General features: G+C 44.0%; 1 protein-coding gene across 1 annotated transcript in view; it reads left to right on the forward strand.

Annotated features, from left to right (window-relative positions):
* LOC137522068 (calcium-activated chloride channel regulator 1-like) overlaps positions 1-15094 on the forward strand; it is a 157113-nt gene that overhangs the window by 31122 nt on the left and 110897 nt on the right. Inside the window, exons 3-4 of the mRNA XM_068242093.1 lie at positions 6760-6907; positions 12545-12653. Coding sequence (XP_068098194.1) covers positions 6760-6907; positions 12545-12653 — 257 coding nt within the window. The remainder of the gene's footprint in view (positions 1-6759; positions 6908-12544; positions 12654-15094) is intronic.

The raw sequence follows: 15094 nt of genomic DNA on the forward strand, positions 1-15094 counted from the left end.
AAGTATGGCTAGATGCCCAGTTTGCTGCTTTACATATGGTTTCTAGGGAAACCTTGCCTATCGAAGCCCATGAAGCGGACATTCCTCTCGTAGAGTGGGCTACAATTTCTTGAGGCGGAGTCAATCCTTTGGATTTGTACGCTTGCTGAATCACTTTTACAATCCAGGAAGAGATAATTCTCGAGGAGGCGGCTTTACCTTTATTTATTCCTTTGGGAATTATAAGAAGCCTATCTGATAGTCTGAATGAAGCTGTGGCTTCTATATAGGACCTAATTGTAGATACCGGATCTAGCGGATGTGAAAGGTCTGGATTTTCTGGAATTTTAAATGCTGGCAGAGTCCAGTCTTGATTATAATGGTAGGTCGATGCGACTTTTGGAACAAAAGCTTCTACAGGATGTAGAACTATACGATCCTCAAAGAAACATAAAAACGGTTCTTTGTGGCTTAGAGCTTGAAGTTCTGAAACCCTTCTTCCAGATGTTATAGCAATGAGATAGGTTATCTTCAAAGTTAGATCCTCAATTGTAGCATTTTCGGATGGGACAAAAGTTGAAGAGGATAGGTATTCTAGTACTGTGGGAAGGTCCCACTGTGGAAACTTTGGTTTGATAGGAGGGCGTATTTTTAAAGCTGCTCTGAAAAACTGTCTTATAAGAGGGTCCTGTGCCCACGAATTTCCTAGTACCGCTGAGATTGCTGATACTTGTGATTTTAATGTATTGTAGGCCAAACCTATATCTAGACCTTGCTGTAGAAATGCCATTATGTTAAATACTGAAGGATCAAGGGGGTTGAAAGGACAGGAGTCCGCAAAGGTAACAAACTTGTCCCATGTCCTGTTGTAAACTGTGGTTGTTGTAGACTTTCTTGCCGAAAGTAATGTGGATAGAACTTTCTCCGGACATCCCTGATTTATAAGTCTCTGCCCCTCAATCTCCAGGCCGCTAAGTTTAGCCTCTCTGGATGCGGGTGTATGTACTGGCGTTGAGTTAAGAGGTATTGATCTATTGGAATGTGAAACGGATGATCCGTGAGGAGAGATTGGAGAAGAGTGAACCATGGCCTCTTCGGCCAGAATGGAATTATCGCTATCACTTCCACTTTCGATACTGTGACTTTTTGGAGGAACTTGAAGATCAATGGAATCGGAGGGAATGCATATCCCCTTTTGAATGTCCATTGTTGGACTAGGGCATCCGCTGCTAGAGCATTCTGACAAGGATACCTCGAATAGAAACGAGGAAGCTGGGTGTTTTCTGGTGATGCAAACAGATCTATTTGCATGCTTCCCCATTTTTTCACTAGAAACTTGAACATCTTTGGGTTCAGCATCCATTCGTGACGATTTATGAAATTTCTTGAAAGATCGTCTGCTTGTTGATTGTCTACTCCTGGAAGATATACTGCCGTCAGATCTTTCAGATGGGCTTGAGCAAGGGACATAATCGGTTGGACCTCTATGAGTAGTGAACTGTTGTGAGTTCCTCCTTGTCTCTTGACATACGATACTGCTGCCTTGTTGTCCATCCGAAGCATCACTGAACAACCCACTATCTTTGGTAGGAAAGAAGTTAATGCTTGGAGGGCAGCTCTTACTTCTAATATATTTGACACAATGTTCTCTGAGGGAAAGGACCATTCCCCTTGAACCGCTATGTCTGTCCACGTCGCCCCCCATCCTAGCGCACTTGCATCGGTCGTTATAGTCTCCCAATTCGGTAGGATTAGTGAACAACAGTTGTTTAAATTCTCTGGGTTGAGCCACCACCTTAGGGATTCCCAGACTTTGCGTGGTATGAATATTGGATGATTGAGGCTTCCATCTTTCCATTGGTTCAAGAAGTTGGTCTGGAAAGGTCTCAGATTCCAGTGCGCCCAACGCACTAATGGAATTGTTGACGACATTTGCCCCAGAATCCTCATACATCGTCTGGCAGGCAACACTGAATTTGGCTGAATTTGTGCCAGTTCCGAAATCAGAAAGTTCTGTTTGTTCTGTGGTAAAGCTATAGAGCCTTGTGTTGTTGAAAACAGTGCTCCTAGAAATATCATTTCTTGGGTGGGTGACAGTTGACTTTTTTTGAAATTGACTATCCATCCAAATCTTGTTAAGGTTTGTAGGACTATATCTCTGTGGCGTTGTAGACACTCCTTTGACTCTGATAATATCAAGATGTCGTCTAAATAGTGTAGTATTCTTATTTCTTGAACTCTCAGGAGAGACACTACCGCCAACAGAACCTTTGAGAAGGTTCGTGGAGAGGTGGAAAGACCGAAAGGAAGGCAGCAGAATTGGAGATGGATGTGACCTACTGCAAATCGGAGGTACTTTTGAAATGAGGGAAGAATTGGAACATGAAAGTATGCGTCCTTTAGGTCTATTGAACACATCCAATCTCCAATTCTGACTGCCCTTGCCACTGTCTGCAATGACTCCATTTTGAACTTTGGGAGTCTTATGTGTTTGTTCAAAAGTTTTAAATCTATGACTGGTCTCCAGTCTCCTGTTCTTTTGCGGACCATAAACAAAGGGGAGTAGAAACCCTTGAATCTGTGATTTGAAGGGACTGGGACCACTGCTCTTTGTGCTATCAATGTAGCTACATATTCTTGAAGAATTCGTCGTTTTTCCATATTTTTGGGTATAGTAGTCTTGAGTATATGAGGAAGTCGGGGTTGCGTTCTGAATGACCATTTGTGGCCTTGGTTGATAATGTCCATTATCCAGGGATCTGTAATTTCTTCCGCCCAGACTGACGCATAGCGGGCTAACCTGGCCCCCACCTGATCGGTCTGGACGGGCCTCATCTCAAAAGGACTTAGTATTGCCCTCTGAAGGCGTCAGACTTTTCGATTTGTTAGATCTAAAGAAAGTTGATTGAGGTTTTTTCCAATTTTTATTGAAGGTCTTGCCAGGTCTATAAGAATGAGCATCCTTGAATCTTTGATATGACTGTCTGTTTTGTTGTGTGAAGCATTGCCTCTGAAATTTTCGGTCTTGGGGTAATAGGCCTGATTTGCCTCCCGTTACTCTGCATATTGCTGACTCAAGTGTCGAACCGAACAGATGTTTACCATCATACGGTATCCTTGTCCACGTAGTTTTTGATGAAGGGTCTGCCGCCCATGCTCTTAACCATAGGGCTCTTCTAGCCATCACCGAGAATACCATAGACCTACTTGAGGCTTTTACCACATCCAGGGCAACTTCTCCAGCGAATTCTGCTGCCATCTTTAATTGATTAAACGTAAAAGCTATTGACTCTTTACTGGCGTCCCTCATCACTGCGTTCTCTGCTTCAAAGATCCATGCTTTCAGGGCTTTTGCAACCGATGTAAATGCAACAGCTGGCCTAGCTGCATCCCCGGACGACAGATATGCTCTTTTTAGATCAACATCAATCTGGCGATCTAACACGTCTCGAAAGGAAGTGGAATCGTCTAACGGTAAAGTCGTATTTCTTGCCAGCCGCATGATCGCTGCGTCTACCACCGGACTGGTATCGAGTAAAGACCCATCTGTTTCTGCTAACGGATACAGCTTGCGCAGTCTATTTTTGGTTGAAGTTTTCTTCACTGTCTTGTTCCATTCGTCTGTTATAATCTCCTTAATTTCATCCATAAATGGAAAAAAGGAATGATCTTTATCTAACTGTCTGTAATATCTTTTTTTCTTTGGCTTATCACCATTTTCTGGATCTTCCCATTCAATCGCTTCTTTGACCTGAGCAATGAATGACGGGATCAGGGAGAAATCAAAGGTATAATCTTGTTCTTCAGACTCTTCAGAGCTTAAATCTTCTACAGCCTCTTTTGATGATCTGTGTACCGTAGCACTAGGCTGATCCGTCGGTTGCATACAAAATTCTGACATAGTGTCCTTAACTATTTGTTTAATGACTGTCGAAAAATCCTGCGGATCACCCGATATATCATAATAGCAGTTTCTACACACCATTTTATCCGGTAATTTAATATCACCGCATAACCAACACTGGTCATCTGAGGGTCTGTTGGTTTTTGTAGTACATTTTCTAGGTGAAACAGATTTCTGTCTTTCTGCGGGTTTTGCAGACTGTGATGACTGTTTTTTATCTTGCTTGACAGCCGAGGCAGAAGATTGCCCTTGATTGGAAGAGGATTGATGTTTTGAATGCTTATCCCCCTGATTATGGTGATATTGCTCTTCCTTATATCCTCTGGAGGATGAATGTTTGTGGCTGTAGAAAGAGATCAAAAGACCAAATGAATGTATGATCTTTGGATCTATCAAAAAAATACCTCATTAAAATACTCACCCCCCTTACCTAGAATCTTTCTTGTGTTCTCTTTTGGACTTCCCCATGTTTAGGTGTTTTGCTGCAAGGTAAAGTGCAGGCTATTAGCAAACCCTGTATAAGGTACAACATGTCTGTGCAAACAACTGAAAACATGTATAGTGTGGTAGGGAAAGTACACTACCTTGCGGCCAGAGTAATGAATTTGACCAGTCTTGGTAGGAGGAAGGAGCAGAAGACGTCCGTAGCCCTCTACCGTCCCATGCGCTGATTGGCAGCAAGCAGGGACTGATTTCCTGGATGTCTTTTATGACGTTCGTGCTGCGCCCATATCCAAGATGGCCACCGCTCACGAAGTATGGGCAAACAATCCGATGCGGTGGAACTTCCGCATAGACGCGTCACACAGCCAATTCGTCTGGACTAGGCGCCTGCGCAACACAAGTCCTGCCGCCAGAACGCTAGAATGGCGTTTGAACACAAGGTAACGAAGAGTAGACCATAAACATAAAACCATACCTGTATGTCTTGTGCGCAGGTAAACCCTCTCCACAGCATTCACTAGGAGATAAGGATGTTAGTCCATGCCCATAAAGCGATCTTTTTTAAGATGCTGGGATAGGCAGCCTGGAGAACACATAAGAGCAGGCTCCTGACCTCTTTGGAGCATTTAGCTGCCTGAGGCTCAGGACTACGATCAGGGGAGGTAAAGACCTGATCGGATCCGCAAAAAATCGCGCGGAGGTAAGGGAAAAATTTGTCTATATTACAGTCCTATCCGGCGGTGAGGACAAAAAAAGGAATATGGAGTAGAGGGCGGAGTAGCTTTTATTCAAATGTGGTCCTATCTGGCAGTTGTAGGCGGGGAACTGCCCATCTGTATGCCCATCTGTATGCTGCCATGGAGATATCAGGGAAGATTCCATATGTAGGATTATGGAAAATGTGCAAAGTACAGGGAGTCCTTTTTGATTCTCTAACTATTTACTGATAAAAAAAATTGAAAAAAAAAAAGTTTTCATCCTTCGCCCACTGGGACATCCATTGCCCGCTGAGACACCCATCGGCCACCAGGGCAAACGCTGCTCCTCCCCTGGCTGTGAGGACACACACCACTCCTCTGCTAGCCACCAGGACACATGCCGCTCCTCCACTGGCTGCCGGGGTACATGCTACTCCTCTGTTGGCTGCAATTACACACCGCTCCTCCACTGGCTGCTGGGGCACATGCTACCCCTCTGCTGGCCGCTAGAACACACTCCACTCCTCTGCTGGCCGCCGGGACACACACCGCTCTTTTCCTGGCTGCCGGAACACATACCACTCCTCCACTTGCTGCTGGGACACCGCTCTCTCTTATGCCTGCTCTCTGGCTGTACTTTTCAGGCAGCCTCTGCAAAGCATCTCTGAGTCTCCAACTGGTCTTGAGTTTTAACCAATGTTTAGTGGACAAATAAAAATACTCCTCAGGGAGGATTAACATTGATTAAAACCATGGACCAATATGGAGCTCCAGCAGGAGGCTCAACGATGCTTGGCTCCCTGAATAGTATAGCTAAAGAGCCGGCGAAAGAAAAAGCGATGTGCAACATTTTCTCCTAATGGTCGGGTGACAGGTGGTCCTGGCAGCCAGCAGAGGAGCGACACGTGGTCACCAAAGTGGTGGCCAACAAAGAGTGGTGGTGGGGAGAACCCTTCAATCAAGATTTCAAGGAGAAGAAAATAAAAAAAGAAAGAAGTGACTAATGAACAAATGAAAAACAGAAGAATACAGAGAGTTTTTATCCCCTAGACCCCTAATAAAGTTTAATAGTATACATTTAACACAAGATAGGTATAGGGACAAAAGTGACCCTATGTACCTAAAAAAAAAATCACTTACTCGAGTGACCTCTCGCCTCCACTTCCCACTCACCTAATGTCCTCCACAGCATGTGAGGCTCTGCTGGCATTATAGCTCCCCTTCGATCTGTGCTGCCCATGGGACTCAATGTGACTGCTGCAATGCCGTTCTCTTCTCCTTCTAATGCTGAAGTCCTGACAAAAGCATCTTTGAAACTCTGGGCGGGGCTCCCCATTTGTCCAGAATGATTCTCATTGGCCCGACTAGCAGATGAATGGGAAGCGCTGGTGGGAGCCTCAAAGATGCTTTTGAATGGGCACCAGTGTCAAGGTGCCCATTAATGGTGTATTTTGATTGGCCAATGACTGACCAATTTTACCACCTCCAGGCTCCATCTAGTATGAGGTCCAACAGATTTAGAATACTATGAGCACATTGTGAAGGTAAGCTCTGATACTACATGGACTAATAAACTCATTGGTGCCGTGATATAATCCTGCCGTATCTGAAAAGTACACTTTCCAGGGAATGGTACAGTTCTGGTCTTCTTTTGTTTATGTCAACTTCACAAAAAATTATTGTTAAAAGATAAAATACCCTTATTCAGTATTTTTGAATGCTTTTGTTTCACAGGCTGACATTATTATAGCAGATCCAACAGCTTATGGAGACTTTCCATATGTTCTCCAACTTGGTGGATGTGGAATTATGGGAAAATATATTCATCTTACACCAAATTTCATGCTCAATGACAAAATGCTTGATGTGCATGGACCTAGAGGTAAGATGATTTAAATAAATTTAATTCTTTAAAGGGACTCTGAGCTCAGCTAAATGAAAAAATGTATACATCCCTGTGGCTTCCTCCAGCCTTATACACACGGAAAGCTCCCACGCAGCCGTCCTCCGATGTCTGCAGCGCCGGTACCGGGTTCCTGCACTTCCGTCAGTCAGCTGCTGGAGAGATACTTAGAGGGTGCACTTCCTTTACGTCAGACTGGCTCTGACTGACGGAAATGCGGGGACCCGGTACTGGTGCTGCAGGAGGACAGCGGCGTGGGAGTGTTCCGTGTGTATAAGGCTGGAGGAAGTCCCAGGTATGTATCAGTGCTGGGCCGAAATTACGCATTAGCGTAATTACGCATCGTAATTCACTACAAATGCACCGTAAGCGTTACGTGTAAGGTTACGGTATTACGCGTAATTAATTACACGTAGACCGTAGGGTTACGTTTTACGCGTAACAAATTACGCGTAAGACAGTAAACTCCCATTGAAATTACACAGTCTGCCGTAATCGCGTAATATTACGCTCCCGTATAATATAAAAAAGCCGCCGACTTTAAGGGTTAATAGCAAAGCCCCCTTAAGTGCTAAGAGCCTCAAATTTGGAGAATATATTAAGGAGATCAGAAGGAATAAGAGGAAAATTTTTTTTTCAAAAAGACCTTATAGTTTTTGAGAAAATCGATGTTAAAGTTTCAAAGGAAAAATATATACATTTAAAAACCCGCCGACTTTAAAGGTTAATAGCAAAGCCTGCTTAAAATTTAGGAACACCAAATTCACAGGGTATATTAAGGGGATCAGTGGGAATAAGAGGAAAATTTTTTTTTCAAAAAGACCTTATAGTTTTTGAGAAAATCGATGTTAAAGTTTCAAAGGAAAAATATATACATTTAAAAACCCGCCGACTTTAACGGTTAATAGCAAAGCCTGCTTAAAATTTAGGAACACCAAATTCACAGGGTATATTAAGGGGATCAGTGGGAATAAGAGGAAAACATTTATTTCAAAAAGACCTTATAGTTTTTGAGAAAATCGATTTTTAAGTTTCAAGGGCGAAAATGTCTTTTAAATGCGGAAAATGTCAGTTTTTTTTTGCACAGGTAACAATAGTGTTTTATTTTCATAGATTCCCCCAAGTGGGAAGAGTTTTACTTACTTTGTTCTGAGTGTGGGAAATATAAAAAAAAACGACGTGGGGTCCCCCCTCCCAGACCTCTTTAACCCCTTGTCCCCCATGCAGACTGGGATAGCCAGAATGGAGGTGGAGGCCGCGATTTCCTGGGGAGGGGTTCATGGTGGCATCTGGGAGTCCCCTTTAAAAAGGGGTCCCCCAGATGCCCACCCCCCTCCCAGGAGAAATGAGTATAGAGGTACTTGTAGTACCCCTTACCCATTTCCTTTAAGAGTTAAAAGTAAATAAACACACAAACACATAGAAAAAGTATTTTAATTGAACAAAAAACATAACCACGAAAAAAGTCCTTACCTGTCCCTTTAAAAGCCAGTTCCCACGCAATATCCTCGGAAATATACTAATCAGTTACAATGTAACAAAGTTATTACAATGTAACAACTTTGTTACATTGTAACTACGCCGCACCCGACGTCACTCACCGCCGCCGCCGCCGCCGCGTCTGTGCTGCAGGACCCGACAGAGCTCTGAGCTATAGCTCAGAGCTCTCTAAGCATCTTTGTATTTGGGCTCCAAGGAGCCCCATTGGTCCTTAGCAGACCAATGGGGTTCCTTCTGATTTGAGGAACCCCATTGGTCTGCTAAGGACCAATGGGGCTCCTTGGAGCCCAAATACAAAGATGCTTTCGAGAGCTCTGAGCTAATATAGCTCAGAGCTCTGTCGGGTGAAGGGACGCTAAGTCCCCGCCGGCTCCGCTGCCCTCCCCGCCTCTCCCACATGTCACCTATATACATGCTGGCACCCATGGGTGCCAGCATGTATATGAGTGACAGGTGTGGGCGGAGTGGACGGCGGGAGCCGGCGGGGACTAGCGTGTATGCGGCGGCCGGCGGGTGAGCGGCGAGTGACGTCGGGTGCGGTGGTGTTACAAAGTAACAAAGTTGTTACATTGTAATAACTTTGTTACATTGTAACTGATTAGTATATTTCCGAGGATATTGCGTGGGAACTGGCTTTTAAAGGGACAGGTAAGTATTAATGGTTAATTAAGAATATTAAAGGACTTTTTTCGTGGTTATGTTTTTTGTTCAATTAAAATACTTTTTCTATGTGTTTGTGTGTTTATTTACTTTTAACTCTTAAAGGAAATGGGTAAGGGGTACTACAAGTACCTCTATACTCATTTCTCTTGGGAGGGGGGTGGGCATCTGGGGGACCCCTTTTTAAAGGGGACTCCCAGATGCCACCATGAACCCCTCCCCAGGAAATCGCGGCCTCCACCTCCACCGCCCATCGGAGGTGGAGAAGAGCCCCTTATCCTTGGATTGGACAAGGGCTCGGAGGGGGAGAGGAAAGCTTGGCTGCCCCTCCCCTTCCGAGACCCCCCAATCCATGGACCATGCGGGCTGGTATAGTCAGGGTGCGGAGCCCCATGCGGCCGGTGCTCCGCATTCTGGCTATCCCAGTCTGCATGGGGGACAAGGGGTTAAAGAGGTCTGGGAGGGGGGACCCCACATCGTTTTTTTTTTACATTTCCCACACTCAGAACGAAGTAAGTAAAACTCTTCCCACTTGGAGGAATCTATGAAAATAAAACACTATTGTTACCTGTGCAAAAAAAACTGACATTTTCCGCATTTAAAAGACATTTTCGCCCTTGAAACTTAAAAATCGATTTTCTCAAAAACTATAAGGTCTTTTTGAAAAAAAAAATGTTCCTCTTATTCCCACTGATCCCCTTAATATACCCTGTGAATTTGGTGTTCCTAAATTTTAAGCAGGCTTTGCTATTAACCGTTAAAGTCGGCGGGTTTTTAAATGTATATATTTTTCCTTTGAAACTTTAACATCGATTTTCTCAAAAACTATAAGGTCTTTTTGAAAAAAAAATTTTTCCTCTTATTCCTTCTGATCTCCTTAATATATTCTCCAAATTTGAGGCTCTTAGCACTTAAGGGGGCTTTGCTATTAACCCTTAAAGTCGGCGGCTACCTAACATTGATCCATGCGTCAACTTTTCCGCTTGGCAGCATGACCTTACGCATTAATTGCTAGTAGGATTTTACGCGTAAGCCTATAACGTAATAACCTGAATTACGGTATACTTACGCGTAATTGCGTAAGTGCTATGCGTAATTATAGACATGTACCGAAATTGAATGTCTATGCCGTAAGCGTAATTTCGTAATGCGTAATAGCGTAAAATTACGCGTAATGATCCGTAAGCGTAGCTTTCTCCATTACGACCAGCACTGGTATGTATACATTTTTTTTATTTAGCTAAACTCTGGTACACTTTAAATATAATGGTCCACATGAAATTAACTTTTTTCTCTTAAGTTCTCTCCTAGGTGAGATGCTCATACCTTGCCAAGTTGCCAATAAAATGCCTTTTAAACCACCAGAAAGCAAGAAAAAAAATTGATAGCACTTTTTCACATGCTGTTTGGTACTTTTCCAACTGCAAAATGCTTAAAAATTATTCTAAAGAGAAGATGAAAAATGATCTACGGGAGAAAAAGTTATTGGCATATGGGCTATTGGCCCTTATTCAATTCACTTTTTCTCCTACGTTTCCTCCTAGGTGATATTTTCATACCTTCAATACAATGCCATTTTAACCACCAGCAAGCAAGAAAAATACTCAGAATAATTTTGATAGTACTTTTTCACCTGCTTTTTGGTACTTTTTCAATTGCAAACTGCTGAAATGTTATTTTAAACAGAAGATAAAAATTGATCTCCTAGGAGAAAATGTAGGAGAAAAAAAGTGAATTTAATAAGGGCCATTGTTTCTGTGTTTTCCTATGTGCTATATTGATGCAATAACAATAGGAACACAGATTCAGATTTTGTGCTCTGAAGATACACCAAACTCTTTAACCCTCCTGGCGGTATGAAAAATTCCGCCAGGAGGCAGCGCGGCAGTTTTTTTTTGTTTTTGTTTTTTTTAAAAAACATGTAGCGAGGCCAGGGCTCGGTGATCTCCGATCAGGAAATCCCGTTCAAAGAGAATTTCCATGGCGACGGGGCAGGATGACGTCACCGACGTCAGCGATGTCGTGACGTCATTGGGAGTCCCGATCCACCCCTCGGCGCTGCCTGGCACTGATTGGCCAGGCAGCGCACGGGGTCTGGGGGGGGGGGGGGGCGCGCCGCAACGGATAGCGGCGATCGGGCGCAGGACGGTGGCGATCAGTGTGCTGGCGCAGCTAGCAAAGTGCTAGCTGCGTCCAGCAAAAAAAAAATTAAGAAAATCGGCCCAGCAGGGCCGGAGAAAACCTCCTGCGCGGCTTACCCCGAACTAGGTTCGGGGTTACCGCCAGGAAGGTTAAAGTCAATGGGAACCATTTTTTTTTTTAAAAGCCAGATATTTACCCAAGGAGAGGGAAGGCTCTGGGTCCTATAGAGCCTTCCCGCTCCTCTCCCAGTCTCTGTTTCAACACTGCACTGGCTCCCCCAGCGCAGTATTCAAACATTATAAATATTTTTAAAACAACTTTTCAGCTCAATGCAATTAAAAAATTCCAAAAAGTAGGTGAAAAAGTACTGCCTAAATTATTCTAAATATTTTCTGTCTGGTAGTGGCTTAAAATGCACTTTTTATAAGGTGTGAAAATATCACCTAGGACCTAGGTGATATTTTCACACCTTATAAAAAGTGCATTTTAAAACAAATTTCTTTGATCTTATCAAGGTAAAATTGGCACCTATTCGATTAACCTAGGTCCTAGGTTAATAGAATAGGTGCCAATTTTACCTTGATAAGATCAAAGAAATTTGTTTTAAAATCAGCAGGGACAAACAGTATGTTGTTTCAATAGCTTAAAGAGACACTGAAGCGAAAAAAAAAATATATGATATAATGAATTGGCTGTGGGGCCCATACACTGAGCCGATTTTCTGGCCGACCGATCGATCCAGATCGATTGATCGATTGAATATCGGATGGCCAATCGACCGATCAATGGCCGATTTCGATCGATTTCGATGGATTTCTGTCGAACTGGCAGGATGGAAAATTTAGGTCGATCTGATGAGATTGCTTATCATTTTGCATTGGCCTTAATGGAAATCTGATGGCAAAAAAATGCCATCAGATCGAATTTCAATAGATTTCAAACTGAAATCTATTGGAATTCTATCCTGGTAAAAAATGTTCTAAAAACGCATCAGATAGATCATCAGATGCATTTCTTATCTATCTGCTGCCAATCTGACGAGTGTATGGGCACCTTAAGTTAGTCGGAGAGCTTAATAGCTTTTTTGCATAGAGATAACAACTGGAGTTTCTCAACTCTTCCTCTACTGGAAACAATTAGACTGATGTATCTGATCTTAATGTTTTTTTTCTTAGCTGTACTACACATACAAATCATAATATCATCATTTTTTTTTCGCTTCAGTGTCTCTTTAAATTCACTTCAATGTGTGCTAGAACGTGCAGAGGTGACTGTTTGCTGTTGTGCATCTTGATTTAAATCCTCTCTTTTCAGGGAGAGTGTTTGTCCATGAATGGGCTCATCTGAGATGGGGAGTTTTTGATGAATACAACGAGGACAAACCATTCTACCGCAGCAAACAAGGCAATGTGGAGGCAACCAGGTAAAAAAGAGAACATCTTTAATTGCGCAAAAGGTGGATCAGCGCAACACCAGGCCGCCTTCGAATGGCCTCCAATCAGAGATGCGCTGAGCCCCCCCCCAGGAACTACAAACGCACCTTGAACCCAAACAGAAGCTCTGCATATACACCAAAAGCATAGCTGTTTAAGTGGGAGCAGCTGACCAAAAACGAATTAAATTAGTACATAGCAAGGAAATGAGCAGCGCTACTTAAAAACAGACTAGTGCCTACCTGCAAAAGAGTGCAAGCCCCACTTGTGGGGTCGAATACACACCGAGCATACACATGACCTGTCTACCACTGGAGGATGTTGGTTTCCTGTAACAGCTTGCATGCAACCTATTAAGTACTCATCCCTCCCACTGCGAAGAAGTCAATCCTCCATGGGAGGGGCCTAACACTAACTAAATCCTAACCTATGTATATGCATAGCCTGGGTGCGCTACCAAGTAAAATTGAAAAATCGAAAATTGCGCAAAAGGTGGATCAGCGCAACACCAGGCCGCCTCCGAATGGCCTCCAATCAGAGATGCGCTGAGCCCCCCCCAGGAACTACAAACGCACCTTGAGAGAACATCTTTAGGCATGCTATACACCAGCGGTTCTAGACGTAAGCCTGGCTTTAGGGGCATAAAGAGATAATTTGCATATTCAGCAGAGGTGCATTGTGGGTAACCACAGTTACAGACTTAAATCTGAATTATCGCAAATACCTTCTGTTTTAAGAAGGCAAGACCACAATAAGCATTGCTTTTTAATGGGAGGGCTTTTTGGTCTCTTTTAGTTCCTAATACTTTCCAAGTGGTTTTGGGTCACCCCAAGCTGCTTAGGTATTCCGCAGAACTTGAAAAGGAATCTTGCATTGACAACTAACATCAGGAGAAGTGATCTAACCAATAAACAATTATTTTCACAGCAGTTTTTTATGTAAAAGCTGCAGTCAGCTTCCATTATGTTCTAGCACCCAGCCTAAGGTCTCTTTCATACGTTAGGCTAAACTGTGCTCTTATCAGGTTCAGCTTCCAATCTGTTAGCCTCGGAGCACTTACAGCTGCAATTTGAAGCAGCCAAATGTGTTTGTAACCCCCACATACTGTATGTCAGTGCTTGACACACCCCTCATTATGTTGAGTCTAAGTCTGTGTTTTTATCCGTGTTTTTCGTTCTCCGTTGCCATCCGCTTCATTCGGCCAATCTGTAAAAATTGTGCGGGACCCAAACTTGTGTGTTGTTCACTGGAATGGACCAAACGGATCCGCTCTGAATAGGACGGATCCTATTGCTTAACATAGGATCTGCTGGCATCCATTCCAATCCGTTGTTGTAATGGATTGCGGAGACACTGCCGCGCGGTCTGGCAGCGAGGCGGATGTCTCCGCGTTCAGGCCGGCGGTTTCCGCACAGCAGCGTGCGCCTGGTGTGTCTGATCCTAGTAGTGCACACAGATGGAGAGCTACGCGCGCGCGCTAGGAGGCAGGACCTTTATGCCAATAGGAGAGGGATCAGCTGATCAGGACGATCTGCTGATCCCAACGTAGTAGGTGATTGGCTAAGTGGGGCTGGGCGGCGCTGAGGAGCGCTGCTCTATATATACTTCTTGCCTGTCAGTTGCTGGTTGTCTGCCGTTGCGAATACTTGCGTGGGAGCACTCAGACCAGTCAGATCCCACAGTGTGTTAGAACAAGGAGGTCCTGCAAATTCACACTTAGCCAGAATACGTTTGTGTTATATGTTAGACCAGTTCCAGGGTGTTGAGACCACGGACCTTACACCCAAGCTTAGGGATACTGTGACATTGCTGTGTTATACTTTAGACCAGTTCCAGGGTGTTGAGACCACGGACCTCACACCCAAGCTTAGGGATACTGTGTCATTGCTGTGTTATACCTTAGACCAGTTCCAGGGTGTTGAGACCACGGACCTCACACCCAAGCTTAGGGATACTGTGTCATTGCTGTGTTATACTTTAGACCAGTTCCAGGGTGTTGAGACCACGGACCTCACACCCAAGCTTAGGGATACTGTGTCATTGCTGTGTTATACTTTAAACCAGTTCCAGGGTGTTGTGACCAAGGACCTCACACCCAAGCTTAGGGACTCTGTGTCATTACTGTGTTACTCTAGACTAGTTCCCAGGTGTCTAGATCAAGGAGCTCACACCCCAGTCTAGGACTCTGTTATATTTATATGTTATGACTATTTGCTCTGTCGACCTTTCTCTTGCTTTCTGATTTGGTACCTCTGCATATCTGTCTACCTGTTGCCAGACCCTGCCTGTACCGGTTACCGAATCAGTCTTCTGTCTCTGTACCTCATTTGCTCGTGTGTTGCCGACCTGGCCTGCCCGACTATCCTAGCTGTCACTCTCCCTGAGTGCTCAGTCTATCAGTATTAGCAGTGACACCATTCCATCAGGTGTC

Source organism: Hyperolius riggenbachi, chromosome 6 (genome assembly GCF_040937935.1).
Source record: "Hyperolius riggenbachi isolate aHypRig1 chromosome 6, aHypRig1.pri, whole genome shotgun sequence".
NCBI classification, from domain to species: Eukaryota; Metazoa; Chordata; class Amphibia; order Anura; family Hyperoliidae; genus Hyperolius; species Hyperolius riggenbachi.